Source organism: Tetrao urogallus (assembly GCF_951394365.1).
Source record: "Tetrao urogallus genome assembly, chromosome: 1".
Lineage (NCBI taxonomy): Eukaryota > Metazoa > Chordata > Aves > Galliformes > Phasianidae > Tetrao > Tetrao urogallus.
In genome coordinates, this window is record NC_136813.1 from 80970155 (window position 1) to 80985990 (window position 15836).

Sequence of the window (15836 nt, forward strand, 5' to 3'; positions counted from 1 at the left end):
TCTACAGTTACTCCAATGGAAAAGCAAAATGTGCTCAAAGACCATCTCAGGTGAAGCAGATAAAGTCACCTTTGGCTTCTGCTGCAGGAGTGGCTATATGCCAAACTGAAACACAATTCTTCAGAGCTGCAAGCATCATTAGCATAAGTAACAGCAGATTAACCTAAGAAATTACGCCACAATGACCCACGAATTCCCCAGCTGTACTAATAACATCTAGACAGAAAAGGCAGAAAAGGTATCCTCCAAATGTGGTAAAAAAGCTCAGGGCCCTAGGGAAACCAAATACCAAGATGCCTTCTTCCTCTTTTGAAAGGCTTCTTTTGTAACTTGAAAGTACACAATCAAATAACTAAATTACTGCATGCATGAGAACGTGCATGCAAGCTCAAAATAAAGTTACATGTTAGTAAAGGAGCAAATAATATGTTAAAGTAGAGCAATCTTAGCTGTCGAGAGCCCTCCTGCAGGGGTAATTCCAGCCAAGACATCAGCAATTGCTGCGAGTGCTCACAAGGAAGAGGAGTATGATTCAGGATATAAAAGAAAAGACAACTGAAATACATCCAAGAGCTAAGAAATGACTCATTTTCAACAACGATATTAATAACAGGGTGAGTAGGTAGTAGAGGCTGGTCAGTGTTACATAACGGTAAATGTTACCACAGCTGCTGAATATGGATGAGAGGTGACCAAGACTGTCCATGCAAGTAGAACACATCCGCCGGTTGTTTTCCCATTTAAGTATATCTGACAGAAGAGTCAATGTGATGCACATAGTTCAAAGTAGCAGCAACATACCTGTCCTGTTTGTTTTGCATAGCTTGAATTTAACCTTACACAATTCCAGGCAGGGTGACAGCAGCATGAAAAACAGGTAGACGTGATACATAAAATAGATGTCACTTTAGTCGTTATTTGAGAGCTTCAGCACTTTCTTTTACATCTCTGGAAAATGATACGTGTTAAGTTTAACACAAGGATTAACAGGCACCTTCAATCTTCAATATTACCTCCAGACAAGAGAAGACAGCTCTGAAAGCAAACGAAAAGGGAGTCCGAGTGCAAAGAAAATGTAGCTGATACTAAGATGTAGAATAAGATGCGAAAGAAACAACATGAAAGACTAGAACAGGGAAATACATTTTTTACTGTAAAAAGCATTGACTAATAAAATGAAATTTAAAAAAATACTTACACCAAAATATATTAAAAAATATTTTTAGAAGTTTTATAAAGGCCACTGGAATTGAAAGTAACTGTTAGACAAGCCATAAAAAGAACATGTTTGGTGGCTGATATAATACATGTTACTTGCTGCAATACTGACAGCCAGAAGAAAGAAGCCAGCTACACAGGAGATGGCAAAGGGATGAAAAAATGCCAGTTAAATGATGAATAAACTGATTTTGTTTGATCAAACCACAACCTATGCACACTTCCTGAAATTTTGACTCCTTTTTTACCTCACATCTAACGGCAAGCAGTTTTAAAGATGAAACATGCAGCATGAGAAGAGTCCTCCTCCTTTGATATTCTCAATGCTTTTCAGTTTCATCAATACATTCTTGTTCCATTTTCAGAAAACTGATAAAGGCCAGAAACATACTCATGCTGTAATACTCATTATATTATTATTTCAGAGGGAACAATTCTAGGCATTCAATCACCAATTTCCACAGAAGCTTTGAGACAGAAACACAAAGTGAGCTTACTGCTTTTACCACTACAGAGGTTACAGTCTGGCATTAACACCGGGGTGGGCTGAGGAGTCCTTCCTCCCTAAACCCTAAGATGTTTTCAATGCTCCCAAACAAATTGGAATACCGAGCACCCTATCTCATGTTGTTCAGGCACTAAGAATTATAGCTGCTTTATATGTTGTCCATAATGTTTTCAGGAGTTCTATGCATTTATTTTAGTGTGATGCAGCATCTCCCTATCTGGGAAGTTTCCTGTCAATATTGCTCTACACTTCACCACCCCAAACATACAAATGCAGCATTTTCCAACATCACAGAATCAGAATTCTGCTGATCGTTCTGCTGGAGGACATGTAGTGCTCATTCAGAAACACAGAATAAAATACTTGAGTAGGGAAAAAGGAAACAATTAATTTTCTTCATTACTTTACTCAAGATTCTTTTCTCTTCCCCTATCCACATTCCTGAGGGGAAAAGGCTCAACAACACTCATGCTGTTTGTTTGTCAAGGTTAGCAGCATTTACTTTAATATTAAACTTCAGTCCTGATCTTAAATGGCCGCAAATAGGATTACAAGAAAGCAAGTCTTTGAGGGACTGAATCTTCATTTTCTTGCTCTGAGCTGAACACATGCACCATGACAGCACCACGCTGAGAACCATTTGAAATGCACAGAGACAGCCGTTTTCTAACTATAGACAAATATGAACCTCTCTGATGTGCTCTTCAGGCCAAATTTCCAAATGCATCTTTTCTCATAGGGACTCCACGTTCCTCAAGCAGTGATTACTAAACCAACTAAAAATAGTTTAATTTTAGGTGTGTCTTACCCCACAGTTACTTTTGCTGAAGGAAAAGCAACCCCTCACTGCTTCAGAGATGTTCTGAATTACTTAAGTGGGTATTTAAAACTCTGCTCTCCAATTAGTAATAGTACTAATAATAAGAGTCAAAGGGTGCAACCTTGCAGCCTAGTTAAGCAATGCTGTATAAAAAAAATAACCAACAAACCAATCAACAAACAAAAAACCTAGACATTAGGAAACTATGCTAGCAGAAGAATGTGATTCTGCTTCATGTATAGATTAACTTTCCTTTACTGAATTTTCAAGTTCCATAATTACACACTGACTATCTCTAATGCTGCTCTTGAGCAATGGAGCTCATTACTTACTGCAAGGAATTTGACTATTCCAGAGTAGTTGTGAACAATTAGTGAGACAAATGACTTACAGGTGCTACGCATCATGCCAGAGTGCACAAAGAAACAGATCTTGTCTCAAATTGCATCTGCTGGGAAGATTAACATTTTATTCCAGTAACGGGGTGGGGTAATTTAATTTCTTCGTTTACAAGGAGAGGAAGTACTGCCAGGCTTCCATAAATAATCTTTGACAGGCCTGCAGAAGTAACAGATGAAGACATGAACCTGGCCTCCAGTAACCAGTTCACTCACTCCTCCCCAAACCTTTTTCACTGAAGGCAAGAGAGATACCCAAGAACATCTAGATTTCTATTGAGTGTCTCCACTGACATATGCTTTGACATCCAGTCCTGTTCTCTAACTTACTCGAAAGCCAGAAATAACATCCACCTCATACATTCAAGAAGTAAGCTAAAATGATTACTGGACCACAGAGAAACCTAGACACCAACAAATAAAAATAAGACCTCTCTTACTTTCAACAAAGGAACTGGGACCTTTTACACTTCCAAAGATCTTTACATTTCCATGGTATTGAAAGGTCTTCCTTTCAAAAGCCTACAGTCCTAATGACTGAAACAAGGCTTCTCCCATTTTTTAGTGAAATAATGGAAAGTGAGTCCTGGCAGCGTACAGGCAGACAGAAGCCTCGTGTTGACAGATTGTCAATGTCTGGAGCTGAGAGCTGAAGTGGGAAACAGAGGCTTTTAATTCCAAGTCATACATTTGAAATCAGTAATGAATAAAATAAAATGGCCCCAAGACAACGCTCCCTGAACATAACATCCTCTGACCTTTTACTTATTGCTCCAAATAAATCTCTTTTTTCCTTTTTTTTTAAGAGTTTAAACAAGTTGTTTTTGGTGGTGGTGGTGTTTTTTTTTTTTGTTTGTTTTTTTTTTTTTTTTTTTTTTTTTGAGAAAGAGAGATCATTTGCAGAAGGCTCCAGCTGTGAGGTCCAACACAACTCTTGAACCCAACAAGCCTCTGAACACACCTCATTCCACCTCCATCCACTCTTCTTAAAGCTTTCATTTTACAGGAACAACTGGATTGTTTCAAACTTTGCTCATGCTAACAAAGTTGGAAAGGAACACAGCCTGCAGAAAACAATCTGTTATGTTTGTTTTCCACATCCAGTAAATGACAACTTGTTCTTCCTGTCTGCTAGCAACTCAGTAAAACATGTCTTAAAACCTACTAAACCTGAAGCTACAATGTTATTTTCTCATCAGTGATAATCATAGAATGACAAAATAATGCAAATGTTTTAACTTCTTATTTTTAAAACTTCAATAGAAACAACAGATAACATCTATACAAACCAAGTGTTGTGAAATGCCATAAAACTTCATTTAAATAGCCTGTTCCTTCTTTTTTGTTTGCTTTTTTTTTTTGTTTAGAAAATAAACTATATTTATATATAAACTGTATTAATGTGGTTATTTCTATGGCATATTCTTTGTTCACATGTTTCACTGTCTTCTTTTAACATTTTGAAAGGGAAGCCTATCACAGCCACAGGCTGTGGCAGGTCTCTGCTTCTTGCACCACATCTCTTCCACTTGTAAGTACTGAGAAAGAAAAATGCATACTCAGGTATGGTTAAAACCCAAGTTTCAGTTGTATATTATGAGTAAAACTAATGAAAAACTCGACTGTATATAATTTCTCCAGTACACAATAACATTAGCAAAGCCAAGACACTTGATGGTGCCCAAGAATTAATTATTTATGCTGTTGATCCCAGTTCAAATGCACACTGTGTAACACCAGCTTTAAACTAGTAGAGATGCCCTCTTCGTGATGGTTTTCACCATTTTAATTCAAGTTCAGGATGAGTATCCCCTGAATAACTTACTACTTCAGACTGGGGTTTCATATTTCAACATTTTTAAAATTTATTTTTAAACCAAGTAGGAGCTGTAATCAACACTCATCCATTCTATTACTAGTTATCCCTTCAAATAACTTAAGTTGAGTCATTACCTCCTGACCATTTGGAAAGCTCATTTAGAATAATCCTGTCCAAACTCACTGTGGTGGGCTGATGTCTGTCAGCGGCCAGACACTTACCCAGCTGCTCTCACTCCCTCATTAACAGGATGGAGGAAGAAAACATGATGTAAAAGCTCATGGGTCCAGGTGAAGGCGGGGAAATAATTGCCCGTTACTATCAGGGACAAAACTAATTCAATTTGGTGAAAATTAAATTTATTTATTGCCAATTAAAAAATGTCAATAGTGAGAAATGACAGAAAGACTGAAATAATACCTGCTTTTCTTTTTCACAGGCTCTACATCACTCTGTAGCTCCAAGCTCCTTCCCAATACCTACCAGAGGAGCACAAGCGGATAGAGAGTGTGGGCTCCAGTCAGCGGTCAGCTCATAACACTTTGTCACTGCAGCTCCTCCACTGTCACTCTCTGCCTCTGCTCCACTTGGGAGTCCCTGCCTTGAAAAGCTGTCCATTAGGATAAACCTGCTTCACTTTGGACACCCCGTAGTCCACAGTTCCTTTCTTGTGGATTCCTCCATGGTCTGCAACATAGACAATTTTTTCTAGTCCTTTCCTCAGACATCAAGGAAATAACCTCCTCCTCCATGGTCTCCTCCACAGGCTCACAGGGGATCTTTGCTGTGGAACTTGCAGCATCTCCCCCCCATCCTTCTTCACCACCTCAGTCTTGCCCGTGCAGCTTCTCACTCCTGTTTTCCACTCTTTACAAACTACTGTGCAGCATTCTGCTCTTCCATAAATACAGTTCTGCAGAGGCATCGAGAGCTTGGCTGCTGGGCTCAACTGTGACCTGCAGTGTGTCAATATGAAGCCAGCTGTATCCAACCTGCCCCAACCCTCCTGTCTCCCTTCCCCCCAGCAGCCCTTCTTGCCAAAAACCACAATACTTATACTCAACTCCATCACTTAGGAAAATGGGCATCACTACTCCCAAACCTCTCTCTGGAGTTTTTGCACTTCCTCACACAGAGGAGATCTGACATGAGCCATGCTACCACCACCTATCCATCCAGTATTCATGCTGCAAGTAGATGGAATTGCTTTTCAGTCATGTTGATAGAGATCTGTCCAGCAGCACTGATAATAGTTTCTTTCTCCTTTAAACTCACTTAAAGCTGCGACCAAATGAAATCCCACAGAACAAAATAAAATTGACAATTTCAGTACTGATTCACCTCTCTTCAACTGTTTTATTGCACTTTCTGTATTTCTACAAATCCTAGGGCAAGGTATTAAACCAGAAAACTGTAACGCAACAGAAACAAAGTATGTGGGTTACCACCTTTTAAATTATGATAACAAATATAACTTTTCTGAGAAGATTGCTCTCTTGGCTAAAATCCATTATGTCCTCAGTTGGTAGATATCAACATGTTGCATAAAACAACAGAAAACTGGTTCTGTAATATGGCATCTCTGCTTTTCCCACATGTAATAAACTAGGTCATATTCTCCTCCTTCATATGTTTCTTTCTCTCAATTTTAGTGTTTCTGCTGAAGTACAGGCTGTGAAGGATTCCCAGTGACATACCTACTTCTCACTCAGACAGAAAGTGCAGCATCTAATATCAGTACCTCTGTGTTTCTCTGGCACCTCAGAATTGTGGATGGTATGTCTCCATGTGATACACTTATCTCTAGCATCCAGTGAAAAAATCCTGAATCTGTGCTGGTTACAAGAAGGCCACAAAACACAACCCCAGTTCTGCAAAGGGTATGTTACAGCTTCACAGCTGGCCATAATTCTGCACCTTTCTGAGGAAGCAAATGAGATACTTCATGTCAGTTATATATAGTTCCCTGGGGCAAAGAAATCCCTTCTCACTCTATACACTTAAGAAAGTGCCATATACATTGTTGTCAAAACAAAAAACAAAATACTTTGATTAAATAAGATTAATCAGTGTCCTGTTGACTAGAGTTATGTGAGGCTATAACAAACTATGGAAGCTGCTCCGAAAATCGTGTCTCCCACACTATTATGTTGGTCCATAGTGTCAGAGGCAGATGCTAGTGGTATGGCACTGGGGTTGATGGGGACCTTCCCACCAATATTCTTTTCCATTTTGTTGCTGTGCAAGCAGCAGAGGGGCAGTCTGATACAAGAGCATCTGACATGGTAGTGCAAATGAAGCAAAGGTGTGTCACTGAATTCTTCCATATGGAAAAAATTGCACCTATTGACACTCATCGATGTTTGCTGTACATTTACAGAGACAAAACAGTGGGTGTGAGCACAGCGACATAGTGGGTGGTGTGTTTCAGCAGTGGTGACGACAACATGGAAGACAAGCCACACTCCAGCTGGCCAAGCACAGCTGTCACATCATGAAATGAAGAGCATCTTCATTAGCTCACCCACATGAATCATCGGATTATGACCAGGGAACTGTGTACAGAGCTGAATATTGGCTTTTGTGCCACCTGGGTCCAGCAAACGCTTACAGAGGAACAGAAAGAATACTGTCTGCAAGTTTTTCAAGACTTACTGAACCAGTACAAGGCTGAAGGCAACAGTTTCCTGGATCAAGATGTGATATAACCACTACAAGCCAGAGTATAAACAGCAGTCCATGGAGCGGCGACATGAATTTGCCATCAAAAAAGTTGTCCAAGACACAGCCCTCAGCTAGTGAAGTGACATGTAACATCTTTTGGTATAGGAAAGAGATGATCCTTCTGAATTTCCTTGGATAAACCATTAACTCTGACTTCTATATCACAGTGCTGACTAAGCTGAACGCTCAAACTTCCAGAGTTAGGCCAGAGAAGACGACAACCTTCCTCCTACAACATGATCATGCCAAGCCACGTAACAGTTTGAAGATCGGAATACACTGCCAGTCGCAGCTGTACTGTCCTACAACACTAACTATACGGTCCAGATTTGGCACCTTCTGACTTCCATCTGTTCAGGTCGATTAGAAATGGCCTGTGTGGACAACATTTTCCTAGTAATGACACCATTCTATCAGATGAGAAACACTGGGTCACTGCCACTGGTAGTGAGTTTTACAAGCATGGCAAAAAGGCTCTTGTTCATTGCTGGTGAAAATGCATAGATAATGATGGTCACTATGTTGAAAAACAGTATTTTGTAGCTGAGACTTTTCTCTATGAAACAGTGCTATTGTGCTCTTTGTATCTATTGTAGTTCCCCTGAAAATAATGAGGAGGCATTTCTTTCAGAGCAACCTATATGCTTGATGCGTCTTGGCCAACAGGGCTCCTTGAGCTACTGTGGTTTTTTGATAGGGCAGCCAGACTGTTTGATTCCATAGCAAATACCAATTTAACTACAGACTCCTGCAAAATTCATTTGCTGCCAGAAAAATAATCCTAACTGATACTCTTACGGCAACAGAATCACAGAAATCACCAAGGTTGGAAAAGACCTACAAGATCACCCAGTCCAACCATCCACCTATCACCAATAGTACTCATTAAACCACATCCCTCAACACAAAACCCAACCATTCCTTGAACACTTTCAGGGTTGATGATTCCACCATCTGCCTGGGCAGTCCATTTCAGTGCCTAGAAAAACATAGTTTTCCTACATATAAATCATCTTAATTATCTGTCCTAACACTTTGGACAATGTTGATGATTAAAATGAAATCCCCTCTAGGTTCATGTAGTTTAAAACACAGTGCCCCTGAGGAAAGTGGGGGATTAGGTATTATGACCTACAATCAGTTATTACTACTGAAAGCATTTTCAACTTGCTAAAAGAACTTAAAAGAAATTAAAGCACAGCTTCTCTGAAGGAAACAAAACATTTGATTTTTTGCATTATGAGGTCAGATGTTGGTGTTGGTTTTGATTTACACAGTGCCAGGGTGGAAGGAACATTTTGGATTTCAGCCTCTGCATTATATCTTCAAACTAGCAGCCTGAATCCCTCCTTAGAGCTTCGTCTTGGATATGTCTGATCTTGGCTCAGGTTGAATCATAGCTGGCTGCTTACCTAATCCTCATTATTTTCACATTTTGAAACAAAAGATAACCTGGAAAAAAATATAATTAGTTACTAGAATTTACTAACATCTGTGACACGCTTTTTGTTCTCAGCTTCTGAAGACATATCTGTAAAGACAAAGATTTAATCATAGGATCAACTGTACTGGCAATTCATTTCATTGTTTTTGAAATGTTTTCCTAAATTCAAAATTCATTCATGAGTTAAAAATCCCTTGTCATTTCCAGAAGATTAAAACAAGACCACTAAAAACAATCAGCCAGGAATTTTATTATTAACCTGAGGATCAGTACAGATATTAAAACATAAACATCGTCAAATTCTCTTAGCAAACTAAACTTTCATCTTCAGTCACCAACTGGCACTAAAAGCATTTCATTGAAGCATCCATCCAAAAATTTTCCATCCATCACATCTGGGAAAAGTATAAATATAACATTTTCCAGGTATACGCAGATATCTAACACCTTTACTTTTCTTCTCTATCAAACCCAACTCAGTCACAATTCAAAACCTGAAATCATCACTGAAGACAAGAGATTGTGCTTTTCAGTGTTTGCAGTCCTTATCTCATACAGAACCGACAGTGAATGAGAAGCATCCTGGGACTGCAAAGTAAAAAAAAAAAACCAACCTCTGGTCTCTGTTAAAATCCTCCTGTGAAAATGAATAGGGGAATATTTCTTCTTACCCTTTGAAAGATTAATGCTTGTACATAGGGAATACTTATTAAATATCATTAGTATCAAATTACAGAGAAGCTCCAATGACAAACAGCATTTTGTAGTAAGAGGAAATAAAAAAGAAAACACACATGAACAACAAATATACTGTGGGAATATGTAAACGGTTTTCTGAAAATGGATGAAGCTGAAGAATCTTTTCTCAGTATCTTTGTTTGCATTATGTGTTGCAAAAATATATGTGACACACATAACAGCAATATAAAAATAACAGGCTGCTCATGAAAAGAAATTCTATGGGAACAGCATATGGTGGTTTTATTTAGTGTGGCTTTTGAGTTTCAGGGAAACAGATCAATATAAGTGAACAGGAGTGAATGCTAAAAGAAATTGACCCTGTAAAAGAAAATCTACATGTTCTTTATTCCAAAGCATCAGAAAGACACAGAATGAGAAGAAAGCAGATTGAGGAAACAGTTTCAAGCTTAGTTTTAGTTAACATTTTCCTTTAACATTTTCATATCTACCTTTTTCCCCCATCCATGACAAGTCACAGAGGGAAAGGAGGGAAGGAAATGGAGGAAAAAAGAAAAAGTCTTTGTGAGCACTGGTCAAAACCAAAGGCTTCTTTAACCACTTCAGCATATTGTGCTTCTGTTTTATCAAGGAAGTCAGAGCACTGGTTGCAGCTGTGTGCAATGTCTTTCGGGATATGCAAATGAAAGAAACACCTTGTAAAGAACAGTGTGCTGCAATGTAAAACATTAAGCTGGAAACTTGGGGATACTAATGAAAACACTATATGCCTAATCTTGTTTTATTCTTCTGATTTTTCTCTTGTAAGACTAAGACCTCTCCTAAAGATAACAAAAACTTAAAAAAAAAAAAAAAAAAAAAAAATGCAGTGCAGATAGAGTTTTAAGATTTTTGTAAATGAGCATGTCTTGCAACCTACAACACCTCGCAATTCTGATTCACAGCTGCTCAGATCATAAAGGAAAATCTAAAAAATATATATATATACACATATATATGCAAGCAGAACTGTTATTGCCTGTTTCTCCCATTTCCAGTGAAGTCCTGATATACAGTCTCCCTCCTTTGAGTTCTTCCCCTTTCACAATTGCATTACTGGGTCTACCATGTCCAGAACACTTCTGTGAGGATTCCATGGTGACACCATTTTACAGCTCCAGTTCTGCAGCAAACATTTTGGAGCACAGAGTAAGAATAAGGAGACGGGCTAAACCCATCTGCTACGATATTCAGCAGAGCACTGAGCTTAAGGTTTTTTCTGTTACTTCCAATTCAAATTCTGTAATCTTCTGGTCTGAGTACCTAGCAATTTCACCAGAATGAAAAAAATAGGAAGACAGAATGTCAACCTTTGGAAAATCCTCAAACTTTTCTCTGGATGTCTTTACTAAGCAAGTCCAGCAACTGTTCAGACAGATTAAACTTCTCCCTGTCCTTCACTCCTTCCAACATCATGAAGGAATTTAATGCGCTACTTAGCTACTACCAACAGTCTCTGTAAATCTCAGCATTTCCTATGGAGATTAAAAATATACGATTTCGAGGATATGCAGTCTAATCCTTTATGACCTTAGTTTGAAGAGGAGAGAAAGGATTTCCTTTAGCATTTACTATCAAATACAACCCCAAAATTATTAACAATTTTAGTTCTTTTATATGAAAAAACAACTACTACTACAAAACCCACAAAAACAAACCCCTATTAGCAGATCTGAACTCCAGATCTCGAAGGAAAATATGTGCAGGGACTTAGTTTATTAATACATTCTGATTACGCATATAACGTGAAAAGTTGGCAGTGCAAAACCACATGTTCGGTAACATCCCTTGGATAACCTTCACCCCCACACATGGCATTCCTCATGTATGTTCTACAAGGTGATGACCACCCATTCCTCCAATGATTGTCTCATGCAACAAGCGACTCACTTCCATTTCTCAACTTTCTATGTCATTTTTACTCCTGCTCCAGTGGATTTAAGAAACAACATTTTTTAGCAACTGAGACAAGAGCCTTCTCCTAGGTTAGCTTCTCACGATCCTTACCGGAAATGGTCAGACGTTTCCCAATACTGTGTATTTCTAAAACAGAATTTCTTCTTTATTCAGCGGGAACAAAAATTTGAGTGGAAACAGCAGCTGAACAGCATCAGAAAGCCAAGAATAGTAGCACAACAAATGTGTCTCTGCTGTCAGAACAAACAGTCAGAGCACGTGGGCTTAGTCTCAGGATGTATTCATCCTGGGGTGGTGGCACAGAGTACTGTACAGGGGGCAGAAATAGAAGTAATGGCACCTTAACGCATTTCAAAAGCTCTATTTCTGGTAAAGAACATTTATTAACAAAAACAAAACAAACAAACAAAAAAAAAAAATGGAAAAAGAAAAAGAGCAAGTCTCAATAAAGTACTGAAAAATTCTGACCAAAAAAAAACAAAAAACACCTGTCTCTACCACAGCTGATGTCCTGATATGTCTGTGAGGAGGTCTCTTCAGGCAGACGAAGCAGCACTACATCCTTTCAAGACTCTTCTCTCTATAAAGCAACAGACTCAAGGACAATTTGGTTTTGTCCAGAAATTCTAGCACCCTTTTAGGATCATTCTAACTCATACTTCCAACTACATACTGAAGTTTCACATTTCTCTGGCCAGTAAGGTCAACATTCAGTCCTCCTAGAGAATCAGACATTTTTCACTTCCTTCCCACACGTTTTCCTCACCAACTTGAGCTGCTCCATATCCCAACTCCCTTTGTAAGAACAAGACATTGACTGAACTTACAAGTATTTCACTCAACAGATGCCGGTGACAATTATCATCAACATGATTTGGTCAGACTGCTCCAGCTCTAATTCTTAATCTTTGTTCTTATCTGTTCCTTTCCTTGTATTCATCTCACACTTACTTACCTTCTCTTTTTCTTTCCCTAGTTCATGCAACTAAGCATCAACATATATCCTGATTTCTCTTCCTCTGTTGAACCAATATATGTACGTATTGGAGATACCTGTCTGTAAATCTATGCGAAAGCAGGTGTATATTTCTCAGGTTGTCACATGGTCTGGGACTGCAGATTTCTTATCCTTACCTGGGATTAATAAACTGAATCATGTGAGAGAGTGAATATAATCAGCTTCCACTCCATTCAATAAGAAACCCTTTACATTTTTTCTTAATTATGGCTAGCCAACAAGTGAGTGAACTTCCTGTACCCTTACACACCTTTTAGATCATCCTTCCGGAAATAATTTTAAAATATTGGTTCCATATCTAAATATAAAGTGAAAGATACTAGCTATAGAAATTAATTCAATAACAGAACAGAAAGAGGATTTATATGCAAGACAAAATGTGCATCAGGCTTAAGTGAGACAAATACACAATAGGATATCTGCATGTATCTACAGTGGAAACATCTGCTGGCTCTTAATGCTACTTCTGTCCTCTTTTCTTCTTCTATTTCCGTTCTTTTGCTTCCCCAACCTCTCTGATTATAGATGCCTTTTTTTCCCCCCTATTATTTTTCATCTTTGATTACTAGCTTGTAAAATAATGAAAAGAAAGCAAAAGGAAGAAATTGCTTCCTTTAGCCCCACCAGATCTAGAATTTCATGGCTAATGTCCAACTCAACACTTCGCATCTTTAAAACTGTTATTTTCAACAGTCATCATTATATACAGGGGCTTGCTCATTAGATGGGCCTATATTACTGTAGCTCTATTTATAATCAACAGCTAGCTCCATCTAGTGTCGTCTTAAACCATCAGAAAAAAAAAAATAGAGATAAAACAAAAACAAACTGTAAAATCACTTGTCGGATGACAGCTACACACAACACACAAGTACTGGCATCACAAGGAAAAGACAGTTTCAAGTAGCTACAGCATGATAACAGCCACACAGCACTCTTTTCACAAGGAGTGACCAGAGCTCCAGAAGAACACATAATACATGCAATATGAAACAGTCTTAATGCTACCTTGAAAGGGTGAATGGCATTTCATGCTGTTTCTGTGGGTTATTCTCTCTGTGTTGTTTTCATCATTGTCACAGACAAATTATTGTTACGATTAACAGAGCTTCCCTGAAATAAAACTGTTTTTTATGTCATCGTTTTTTTTTTCCATCAAAAACACAGAACTACTTTTGGCTATAGAAACCCCATAGTAATTCTGACCATTAATAAGTGCACCTCTCCTCCTAGCAGTTCTAAAATAATTTAAAATGCCTCCCAGAGGTGATCAAAGCAGGGAAACATTCCTACTACCCAACAGTATATCAGTTTTACCCATCTTTACCTTCAAACTTCCTCAGGGCTGGTTCACTGCTGTGTATCTAGAAACATCTATCTTTCTGAAACTGTTACAGCTTTACTCAGCAACATTTAGCGTTTAATAGCCTGATCCTCTTTTGACAAGATTACATAGTGTACAGCCAGCAAAGTCATTTAAAATGAAATCAGAAAAGTGAATATCCAGTATGATGACAGACTTAGTGGAAAAAGAAAAAAAAAACTTGGAAAAAGTGATATAACTGGTGAAGAACAGAGCTTATGTTATGAAAAAGGTCATTCTGTATAGCACAATAATGCAAATAATTCAACATAGTTATATCCTGTGAGTGATCAAGAAGAGTTTGGAAGGGAAGAGAAGTCCTGCTTACACTTAAGAAAACAATACTTTTACTTTTTTTACATCCAGGGCAATCCAGCCAACAGAGCTGACATCTGTTTTAAACCTGTTCAAATCACCTGTTCAAAATTGCCAAGTGGTTTCACCCTAGTGGCAACAAAATATATTTCAATATGTACAGTATACATTTAATGATTTGCTCCCCACAGCACAGAGGGTATTGCAAGGAGGGGTGGACAGGAGGAAGCAATCAGAAAGATGCACGTATCTTTCCATTTTCTCCAACTTTCTAAAAATAGTCAGTTGGAAGTTATGCTTGTGACCTGTCTACTTTAAAGTACTCACAGTGATTATACAAAAACCTCCCTATAATACAGAATACAAGTTTAACAAAATGCACACCAAGATTTTCTGATGTTTCAAAAATAAGAATATTCGAATTTTCAATAATTTAGCAGCTACTGTCATTTCTCATTAACAGCCTTCAAAATCCTATCTGAAACAAGCTGATACGGATAAATTAAGAGCAGTAATCAAGCGAGAAATGACAGACCAGCTGGGTAGGCATCAAGTTGGCAAAACGTGAATACAGTTCAATAGCTCAAACAGATGCTGGAGTTGTTGAGAAAGCCTGCAGGAGATATTGATGTATTTTCTTTATATAATACCGAACAACCAAATAAATGTCAAGAGCTGAAAACTGATGGGGAATAAAATCTGTCAGCAAAACTAACTATAAAGCCAAGACCTGCAATAATGTTTTTTTCATTATACCAGAACATTTGTGCATGTATCTTCATTTCCTTGGGATTCCTCAATATGCCAATACATCAATCAGAGCTTGCAAGTGAATCAGAGGGAGCCTCTGCCAGTCTTCTCTTTCACATTTGTTTCTATCTACCTGAGGCTTCCCAGACTTGGAACAGACTTTATTCTTCAGCCTCATCCTAACACAACACTCTCGCAAGCAAGCGAATCCCCGAGCTTGGAGGCAAGCAGGAAAGAAAGGGTAACACAGGCACAAACGAAACTGCAAAATCCATTCTGCAAAAGGAATGTTGTTTTCAGAGTTTCCGGACCTCGGCAACAAATCCTCTGCCATCAGCGGCAGCTCATTCTAGCATATGCTTTGTCATGGTCAGTTTCTAATTACATTCATAATGATGCAATAGCTTTGATAATCCTACCTTCCATGCCAGCTGCTTTTCTTGTCACTCCATCACGCCAATAAGTTGGCTGCCGTAACAAATCAAGATAGTGCAAAACAGCATCTTTCCCCTGCATCTGTCATCTTCCTGAAAGCATTCTATTACTGCCGACTGCTGGGAACCAGAAAGTCTATTTGAATTCCAGCAGCTCCCCTTTCGCATGATTCAAGTTAGGTTAGGTGGGCATGCCTAACATGATTCTCTCCATCATTTATTATGCAGCTGCTACACCGTCAGTGTGGTAACCACTCTGACTTTATCTGATACGTCAGCCTTGCAAAGCTATACCTCTGAGCAAACGCACGAGCAACAGAAGCATCTTGCATTTAATGAGCATTCTCTCTGCCTAAAGAGAGTGCATCTG

General features: G+C 38.5%; 1 protein-coding gene across 1 annotated transcript in view; it reads right to left on the bottom strand.

Annotated features, from left to right (window-relative positions):
- Nucleotides 1-15548, bottom strand: part of DMD (dystrophin) — a gene marked incomplete at both ends in the record, with an annotated part of 1041552 nt that extends 1026004 nt beyond the window's left edge. Inside the window, one exon of the mRNA XM_079549062.1 lies at nucleotides 15452-15548. Coding sequence (XP_079405188.1) covers nucleotides 15452-15548 — 97 coding nt within the window. The remainder of the gene's footprint in view (nucleotides 1-15451) is intronic.
- Nucleotides 15549-15836: the final 288 nt, after the last annotated feature.